Here is a 10,428-nt window from a genome sequence, read left to right on the forward strand (position 1 = left end):
TTTTTTTTTTTATATAATTTTTAAAGTAGAATTTTTATTTAATTAAGTTTTTAATAATAATCTTTAGGGTGTATTATTATATAAAGTAAGTAATATAATTATTAATATTATAAAAGGTAAATTCTTATTAATTATATATTAAGGGGTTATAAAAATTATATTATTTTATAATTTTTAAAGTAATATATATTTTATAATAAAATATTTTATAAAACGCTAGGTTTATTTACTTATAATTAAAGCTAAATAAAATATTATTTATTTTTTAATAATTTTATAAAAAATTATTAACTTTTTTAATTACTTAATATTTATTTTTATACTTTAAGTTTATTATTCTATAGGGATAATATAGTTTATATAATTTAAGTAATTTATAGTTTTTATAAGGTTTTTTTAATATTAGTTTTTAGTGTTTTTTAAAGGTTAATTTTTAAGATATTTTTTTAAAAGGTATTTATAGTTTTTTAAAGGTTAAAGTTTTTATAATTTTTAATTATTTTTATTATTAAAGACTTTTTATTTTCTTTAATAATTCCTTTAATTATATAATATTATTTAAAGTTTTTATTTATTATACTATAGGTATAATATAATCCTTTAGGTCTTTAAGATTTATATTTATAATATAATTTATATATTTTTTTTTTTAAGAATTTATTTTTTTTTTTTTAATTCTTTTATAATATAATATTAAGAAAACTATTATTATTTTTTTTAAATATAACTATAGCTTTTATATTTTTTAATATTAAATATATTTTTATAAATATAATTAAAATATTATTAATATTATTTTATTCTTTATATTTTTTAGTTTATTTTTTTAACTTAATTAAATTTTTAAGTTTATTAAAAAGTTTTTTTAAGTTTTAATTAATAATTTTATTATTTTTATATTTATTAATTTATTAAATAATATTTAAGGTTTTTCTTTTTTTTAATATTTTAAAAAACTATTTTATATTTTATTTTTTACTAAAATAAGTTTTATATTTATTATTATAATATTTTATTTAATTAAAAGATTTATATAAGATAATATTAATAATATTAACTATTTTATCTTTAAGTTTAAGTATTAAGGTTTATTTATTATTACTTTTTTTTTTTAATATTTTATAATATTTTTTTATATAGTTTTTTTTTTTATAATTAAAATATTTAATGTTTTTATATTATTCTTTAATAATATTTAAGTTTATAGATTTTAATTATTTATTATTAAAAAATATAAAGTTTTATTTTTTACTTTAATTTGTATTATTATATTATATATAAAAGTTTTTTAATTTTTTTTTTTTTTTATTTATATTTTTAAATTTAATTATTTATAATAATAGTTTATTATATATAATTAAAAAAGTTTATTTTTTTATAATTAACTTTATATAATTTATTTTTAACTTTAAGTTTTAGTATATAATAATAAGCTTTTTTTTTATTTTTTTTAATTTAATTAACTTTTATTAAAAAGTAAATAAAAGCAGTAGTATTTTTTAAAAAAGGTTTTTTTTAATATATATTTGTGACAAGCTGGGTTCCTATAAGTAAGTATGAGAGGGATTCCCAAGGGACAAACCGTTGTACTAGGTTTATGTTGGCGGATAGGTCAGGCTGGACTAATGGGCAATGTAGAATAATATGTCACGCAACAGTAGAGAGTATCCAGTAGATTCAATCAATGCGTTGTATTCACAACTGGCTAACTAAACTATTCTAAACGAGCGTTGTGAAAGATATATATAATATGATGTTCACTTTGGTTCACTTTGAGAAAGTGAACATCTTCCTAATCGGGCGATTGTTCACTTGTGTTCACTTTTGAAAAGTGAACACATACCTGATTGGTTGTACGGTCCGGAGTTGATCCGCGATGCCTACCCTGTAGGCCTGTTGTTGCGACCATAAAGGCGTTGGCTCGTAACAATATTTTAAAAAAGTTTTTTAATTTTTTATTTTTTATTAACGGTTTTAAATAATTTCTTTAATTATTTATAAAAGTCTTAGTATATTTTAAAAACTTCTTAAGTTTATAGTTTTTAATTATTTAAGGTATTAGCTTTAAAGTTTTTTATAATAAATTAAATTTATTTTTTTATTATTTTTATTAAATAAGTAATAGTAAAAATAGTTTTATTTTTATTTTTTTTTAATATAAATAAAAAATATTTAAAATAAATATTAAATTTTATAAAATATTTATTTATTTTTTAAAAGTCTTTATTATATAAGTTAAGTTTTTTTAATTATAAAACTTTATTATATTTTTTTTTTTTTACTTTAAAAACATTAATTTTTTTTTAAAGTATTTTAATTATAGCTATAGTTTATTTTAAAATTAAAGTTTTTTTATTAATTATTATTTTATTATTTTTTTTAAAATTATTTTTAATTTTAATATTATTATTTAAGTAATTACTTTAGGCTTTACTTTTATAATTAATTTTAACGTTTAAAACTTAAAATCTAATTATTTAATATTTTATTTTTTATTACTTATAGGTTTAAAATAACTATTTAAATAAAAATTATTAATATATAATAAACTGGGTTTTATATATTAATATAAGTTAATTATTTTTAAAAAATAAACCTTTAAGTTTTAGGTTTATATTAATAAAATAATTAAATTAAATATAAATATTATTTTATTAATATTATATAATTAGTAAAAATAATAGCTAAATTTAATTTAATTACTATATTAATAACTAACTATTTAAACTATTTAAATAAGCATAAGAATATAAACTTATATACTTAATTGCTTTAAGTTAAATTAATAATCTAAGTATTAATCTATACTTAAATTAATAAATATTTTATTAATCTTTTATTAAATTAAGAAGTTATATTTTAATCCCCTTCTGATTAATTAAAAGATTAAAATTAATCTAATCTAGGCTAACCTATTAGCCTATTATTGCGACTTTAAAAGTTAGGTCGTGATATTAAAAATATTTTATTATTTTATATTTTCTTTAAATTTCTATAGCTTTTAAAATATACTTTTTTAACTTTACTATAAATATAGCCTATTAATTTTAATCTTTTAACAGTATATTATTTAAAATAATTAAAAAAAATTAAATCTTTTATTATTAAAATTTAAATATTACAGTTACTTTTTAAAAAATATAAATATATATTAAAGCTTTATTATATAATATTTTTACTTTAGTAATCTCTTTACTTTTTAATAAAAAAATAAATTTATTAAAAATAGTAGTTTTTAAAAAAATAAAAAAGTTAAAAATAAATATAATACAGTCTTTATTATAGACTTTATAACTAAGGTTATATAAAGGACTATATTTATTTTTAAACTCTCTAAAAATAAAAGGGCTATAGCTTCCTTTTTATACCTTTATTTAGTTTTATTAACCAACTAGCTTATTAGTTATAAACTTAAACGCCTTTATCGGCGTTTAATAAAGGAGGAAGCGTTCCTTTTGTAAATAGCCTCTGACAATAACGATCTGTGAAGCTCTTTTTGAAAGCATAAAGTATAATTCCCACTAGCAATTCCACAGGTTCGGTGCGAAGAGTGTTGTTAGATGATCCTATAAGAGCAAGCATCGTCTCCTTATCAATCTCAAAGACTGTCGATTGGGAACCACCATGTAAGTTTGGTCGGCCAGTCATATTCCAGTAGTCAAATTCGGGGTGGTGTTGTTGGTAAGTTGAAATAGAAGGAATATGTGACTATTCCACTTGTTTTCGTGAAACTGAAGATTCAGTACATGATTCCTTTGTGTGAAGATGGGCAACTAAGGCGGAAATGGTGCGGTAATGAAGAATTTCCTGAACGGTGACAAATATTTCCTGAGCCCTAGCTCTTGAAACAGCTCGCATCCCCGCGATAGAATCTCCTCCTAAAGAAATAAAGGCATTCAAAGGACCAATGCTATTTTCTGGGATGTTGATAACTTCGCTCCAAATCTTCCGCAGTTGCCGGGCTGTTTCACTTTCACGAAACAACGCCTCGTCTTCAGCGTTTTTTTCAATGCCACTAGTCTGAAACTCAACTGCGTCTTTCAGCACATCTCCGTCGACAGCCGCCAACCAAGCCCGTATTTTCTGCCTATCCAGTTTGCCAGAAGGCTGGAGAGGCATCTTCTGGACAGGAATCCAGACAGTCGGTACCATGTATGCTGGCAATGCTGAGTGCAGCTTGTCACCCAAACAGATGCAAATGTCGGCGGCTGTATTCCAGCACTCTCTAGTGATGAATTGCAGCTCCATAGCAGCTTTCCGCTCCTTTAGCTCCATGAGGCCATTAAGACACATAACAGCTACCAAACGCCCCTGAAAAGGGCCAGATTTGGGTACTTCAGCGAGCGCCTGGACAGTAGACTCATCACTCAACAGATTAGCTTCGACTTCGCCAAGCTCAAGTCGTTGTCCGTTCACTTTCACTTGGCTGTCTCCACGACCGCAGAACTTTAGTGAGCCATCACTGAGTTGCCGTACCAGATCCCCTGTCTTATAGAATGCAAATGCCTCATGGGAAACCCCCTTAAAGCGAGATGCCCAGGACGGTGTAGAAATGAAGGATTGTAATGTCTTGTCGGTATCCCCCAAGTACCCTTTGGTAATGTTTGGTCCTTCAATGATAAGTTCTCCAACAGCCCCAATAGATGAGAGTTTATTGTGATTAATTGGATCCACAATCCAGGCTCTACATCCAACGGGTTTACCAATGACGGTTGGGTCCAGCTCCGTATTCTGGGAAATTGACAGGCAACACAAATGACTGTGGTTTCCGTTGGTCCATAGCCGTTGAATAGCCTAACTCTCCCAAGCCATGTGTCCACGCAGTCTTTATCAACTGATTCGCCAATAAGTACCAAAGTGCGAACTCCTGTGATTGAATCTGGGTCAAGAGTTCGAACGAACGTCGGCGTTAACATGGCCCAATTGACACCAACTTGTCGAATGAAGCTTGCTAGATTATTCATACGGTCTTCATCTGACGGAACGCAAACACATCCACCATACACAAGCACAGTAAATACTTCGGCAATGACAGAGTCAAATGTATAGGCACCAAACTGAAGAGCCCTAGTATTTTTATCGATGCCTGTTGCTGGCCCGTGGGCATACATACTGCAGCAGAGCGATTGATGAGGAACCACGACTCCCTTTGGTTTTCCAGTGGATCCCGAAGTAAAGAGAACGTAGGCTGTATCATGGGGTCCCACGGATGGATGAGTACCAGGGTTTGCGCTGATAATATCGGCGCTCTCTTCAAGAGCTGTGATAGATCCCTCATTGACGACAACGACAACTTGGTTTCTCTGTATCTTGTTAATCATTTTCAACGTAGAGGCGGAAGTTATGACAATCGTGGCCATTGTGTCCGCAAGAATGGCTTCTATGCGGCTGACGGGGGCGGCGGGATCCAGGGGAACGAAAGCCGCCCCAGCTTTCAATACACCCAGCATGGAGACAATTGCCCAAGCCGATTTTTCCATGCAAAAGGGGATCATCACGCCAGGGCCTGCACCCAAAAATTTTAGGTGCATGGCTAATCGTGTGCTCAGCATACTCAACTGTCTGTATGTAAAGTTAACGTCGAGTGAGCATACAGCAAGTTCTTCGGGGTGAAGGACAGCTTCAGCCTCAAAGAGATTGTGGGCACATGCGTCAGTCACCGGAAGCTGAGTGCGATGCCACTGTGACAGTTGACTGCAGTGGTCCTCGGTGCATAAATCCAGTTCCGTTATCTTGAGGTTAGGGTCGTTTAAGAAATGCTCAATTATAGAAGTGAAGCAGCTGATGATGTTTTCTGCATCGGTTTATTCTAGGAGATTGGCCTTGTAATCAAGTACAAAAAGTAAGTCATCACCAGTGTCTTCAATATTGACAACAAGGTCGTATTCAGCAACAGTGTGTACATGGATAAGATTTAAGCTGATCTCATCAGATGTACGCTGAAGTTTTGGTCGCCTTTGAACGTCAACCAACGTGTTGAAGAATCCACCGTTGATTTGCATTCTGCGCTGAATAGATGCCAGCGAGCATTGTTCGTGGGGTAAAGAACAGGAAATATTCTTTCGAAGTTGGCTCGCAAGATCTAGCAGGGTTGTGGATTTGTCGATGCGAGCCCGAGCTACCATCATGCTGATATAGGTGCCAAGTGCCTCTTGAATTTTGGGCAATGGCACATTGTGACGGCCAGAGGAGATATAACCAAAAGCTACGTCGTCTCTTCCCAAATAGGCGCGCAGTAATACTGACCAGGCAGCATGGAAAAGCATGGAAAAGCTAACTTTTGTGCTTTTCACCATAGCCAGAACCCTATCCCGGTTGAGCTTAACTTGTCGACGATATCGCTGTGGAAGCCCTCGATTCTCCCTACCAACACGAAGTTTAGGAAACATGGATGGCTGGGAGCCCTCGAGAAAGGTTTGCCAGTACTTTAGTTTTTCTTCTTCGGGGTTGTTTTGAAGATGTTGCACAAAGTTACGGAAGGGAATTCCGATAAGCTGGCGATTTGGGTCGTCGTAGAGACGCATGAGTTCATGAAGGATCTTCATGCTTGAGATGGCGTCAGAAACGCCATGATGTAGTTCAATTCTAAGACCATCGGGACCATTTGATGACTCGCAAAATGCTAAGCAATGCGGGGCAATACGACCATCTTCCCATGTCGGGTTTTTCGTTGTGATGTCGTAGAGAGTCTCGCAATGAATTTCCTGGATTCCAGTAGGTACACCCCGCAAAACAATCTGATAAAATAACCCCTCCCCAGAGGTTGATTGAACAAAGACTGTTCGAAGAGCAGTAGACTGTCGAACGATGCTGTCCCAGGATTTTTGGAGACGCTTCAAATCAAAGGTTGCACCTTTAACCGTATGCAACTCCATGGTGGCACGAATAATGTAGTCCTCCGTACCTTGCATCTGACTCGTTAAAATACCTTCCTGGACAGGCGTGCAAGGATAGACATCCTCGATATCGTCAAGGCTATATCCGTGGAATTGGGCGAGAAATGCGTTCCTGGCGTCAACGATCTCAAAATCAAGGTCTCCGGAAGATGAGTCTGCCGACGTGATGCTTTCTGACATAGTATCTGTCTCCGTGGCCTCGTGAGATGAAACAGAGATTGGACCACTTCGCAACTCCATCTTTTGGGAGCAAATGGAGGGCATAGGTTTTCCCAGTTGAACTTGGTCTATGACCACAGTATTAAGATTGTCGCTCATAATGATTGAAGTGTTAAAAGATGCTCAGCATATGTGGTTAAAACGTTCACAGTGAAGCAAACGTCGGTACGTGTCGAGATTGGGCGTAATCATACAATGCCAATAATGGGCAAATTACTGCAATATGTCCAAGAGATAATAAACTATTCTAGTTTCGAATACCCGACTATTGAATTTCCAGTTTGTATCATCAGGTTATATATTCTTCACTCATTTGTATCCGGCATTCGGGAATCTATGGTAACCCAACTGTCTGATGAAACTAGTGGGATAATTCTCAGGTTCCTAAGCACTCGCTAGTCTATTCAGTTCGCCGTATTCCGTAAGTATGCGAAAAGGCTGAGGAGTAGGATTCTAACTCCCCTGCAGTGCCTCAAGAGCGGCGATCTGAGGTTGAGTAACCGGAATCCGGGTCCAGTAAACTCAACAACGGTTAGCGCGAATAGCGTCCTAGATCTAGGTAGATTGAACTGCGCTGGAGTCCGAAAGTGTGGGCCGCAAGGTAGCAGATTTCAGGTCATCAACGGCTATAACTCTACCGAGGCGGAATCAGCAACGACCAAGACATCACTTGGACCTCGTTCGGCATCGAAATAGATTGTGGGCATTTTGATGGATTTTCAAGGGTCCTGATTTTATCAGAGGGTTGAACGTTGGTGATAGCCGGGGTGGCGTGATGGCCAGAATAAGAACTAGGCTAGATAAGATGTTGGCTTGCGGCAGTGGCGGTGAATCGTCAATCCTCCAAACAAAAGACCACAACCGTGGGCCAACCAAGTCAGAAACTACCCAAGCCACCAAGCGGGTGACGGCTTCATGTTTAAGCCGTGACCAAGTGACCCCCACTGCTATCGTCAGACACCGAATCCAACGGGAAACACATGTAGCCTCTACAAACGTCGACACACTACCGAGAGCTCAAACACTCAAGAGCTTACGAATTGGTTATTTAGTTATTTTATCCTTCTTTTAAAAATTACCCCAAGCACGACATTGGTACGAGTAATTGTTTGGATGTGGCCGAGGCTTTGCTGGCCACATCTCGTATGGCTCGTGAAGGGTGTATCCACATGGCACACGGCAATTGACCTGCCACATTCAGCAAGGGCTGTTTTTTTAGGTTGGCTTTTGGCGAGACATCCAGAGGCTGCACACGCAAAGCTGGCTGAGTGTGTATTATTCTACGAACTTGTGAACAGCAATAACCCTATACACTACCGACTCAAGCGACTTAATCTAGATCATAGCGGTAGAGTTCATCTATCGACATTATTATGCGTTCCATAACATTATTTCTTATCGCTTACTCTCCAGACAATGATTCCACATGGTGACATGGGTATTGCTCTTCCTAGGTTACAACCCTTCCTTTAACAGCTCTCCCAAGGAGAGTTACTTGCATACTATATTGCGAACAATTATATGCTATAAACCGCGTAGTTGTAGGTGGGGCTCGATTTGAAACGAAGAGTATATGCAGCCCTGGCTTGACAAAGCCACAAACAGGCAACGAGTTATTGGCACGGTAGGAAATCTTTCATAAACTGAGGCTAAAATAATTCCAGTAGGCGGGGTATATAGCACAGATTATTGGTAAGTCATAGGTGTTATGCTAAACGCTAACCCCCCACCCCTTATGGTACATTCATCCCTAAAGCAGATAGCAGTCCGTATAGTTTTCGAACTTGACAACGCCATAAAGAGAAATCTACTATCATAATCACGATAGCACGAAATACAGAAAACAAACAGGAATCTATGAGCATACTTGATTTGCCAACATAGGCTGCGCGTTTAACGAGTTAAATAGGTTTGCGGCAGAGAGGTGGTAATATTGCCACAGAAGGCACAGGTGATATTCCTAGCATAGGGTAGGCTGCGGGGGGCGCAGGGCGAATATTAATTAACTCCTTCGTGCATCATGAAAACTTGCGTAAGTCTACATCATGAAACAGAAAAAATTAAATTTCTACGCCGCGCCGCAGAGTGGGAAATTGTAAGTGTATAAATTGTTGAACGGCTGTGTTGACGTGAAAATCTCCTACATACACTGGTGTGTAAAAGTAAGTATTTTGTGTGCTCAACCTCCCCCCTCCCCAAGCATGTCGGCAACCATATCTCGACCACCAAGTACAATGTCGCCACCTTTCTGCCCAAGCTTCTCTTCGAGTAGTTCTCTAAGGTTGCCAACCTCTTCTTCCTGCCTTTACCTTAACCTGACTCAGTTTCTCCGGTCGGACAGCATATACTGGGCATTCAACTGGCTGGGGTATGAGTCGTAACTACTGCGAGCCGCGTAGGATTCTTGCTTATTAGTACCAAATACGTATTACTTTACGACTTGGCAGTGTCGACTTCTCTGCAAGAGCTCCACCAGTTTCATTGCACAATTTCGATTATGTTTTCCACAAGTGACCACTCGGCAATCGAGTTTGCGCCTGACTTCACATGTTATACTAATGCGCAGCTTCAATCTAATACCATAATTCCATTCAACTCGCGCTAATTGCTTATTTTGTCTCACAAGCGCTTGAATTGAAGGATGCAATTCCTCGTAGAATTAAATGAGGGGTATTCGGACTTTTGGAACTCCACTATACTGATAGAGGACTAGCAGGCAATTGAGATGCCACGCATCCAGTGATGGCGGCAATACGAGTGGCGACTCTGGAAATTTGATAGACATATTGTCCTTAGGTACTCCGTACTGACATGCTAATAGGAGCGTCCCTATAATCCACATTACTTTACAATACCAAGTACACACACATATATACCTTTGCATATTATTAAAAAATAATAATAATTGATACAATAGTAATGGTAAGAGTTACAATCTCCTTTCCAATACACTCTTTCTCACGAATTTTATCAGTATATGTCATCATAATACTGTATGCAAAATGACTGCTGTTCCGTGTCTTGTATGTAGCTGCCCTTTGCAAATTCAATTAGGAAGGTAATAATACCCCGGAGGAATGGATGAGATCTCATGTTCATTGGACTGAAGGAATTGGAATCGTACATAAAGTGCACATGCTGATTTAGTGCAAAGGTAGGCCTGTAGCCATATCTGTAAAGGTCCAAGGGTCTCCTTCAGGCTGTGTATTGCTGGGCCGACAAGGACTCTGCATGCCCGTAGGATTTTTGGATAGCGCATCCAACAACCAGTGTGCATGCAAGCCGCGACTGCTTATTAAATAGCTAGATTCCT

At 35.0% G+C, this 10,428-nt stretch overlaps 1 protein-coding gene across 1 annotated transcript; it reads right to left on the reverse strand.

Moving 5' to 3' along the window:
* Positions 1 to 3,708: 3,708 nt before the first annotated feature.
* On the reverse strand, positions 3,709 to 7,214 carry TRIVIDRAFT_217347 (non-ribosomal peptide synthetase; the record flags this gene model as incomplete). Its single annotated transcript, XM_014105480.1, has 3 exons — positions 3,709 to 4,731; positions 4,800 to 5,794; positions 5,855 to 7,214. 3 exons carry the CDS (start codon positions 7,212 to 7,214, stop codon positions 3,709 to 3,711), a joined length of 3,378 nt encoding a protein of 1,125 aa, XP_013960955.1.
* Between the last annotated feature and the right edge of the window lie 3,214 nt (positions 7,215 to 10,428).

Source organism: Trichoderma virens (assembly GCF_000170995.1).
Source record: "Trichoderma virens Gv29-8 chromosome Unknown TRIVIscaffold_1, whole genome shotgun sequence".
Taxonomy (NCBI): domain Eukaryota; kingdom Fungi; phylum Ascomycota; class Sordariomycetes; order Hypocreales; family Hypocreaceae; genus Trichoderma; species Trichoderma virens.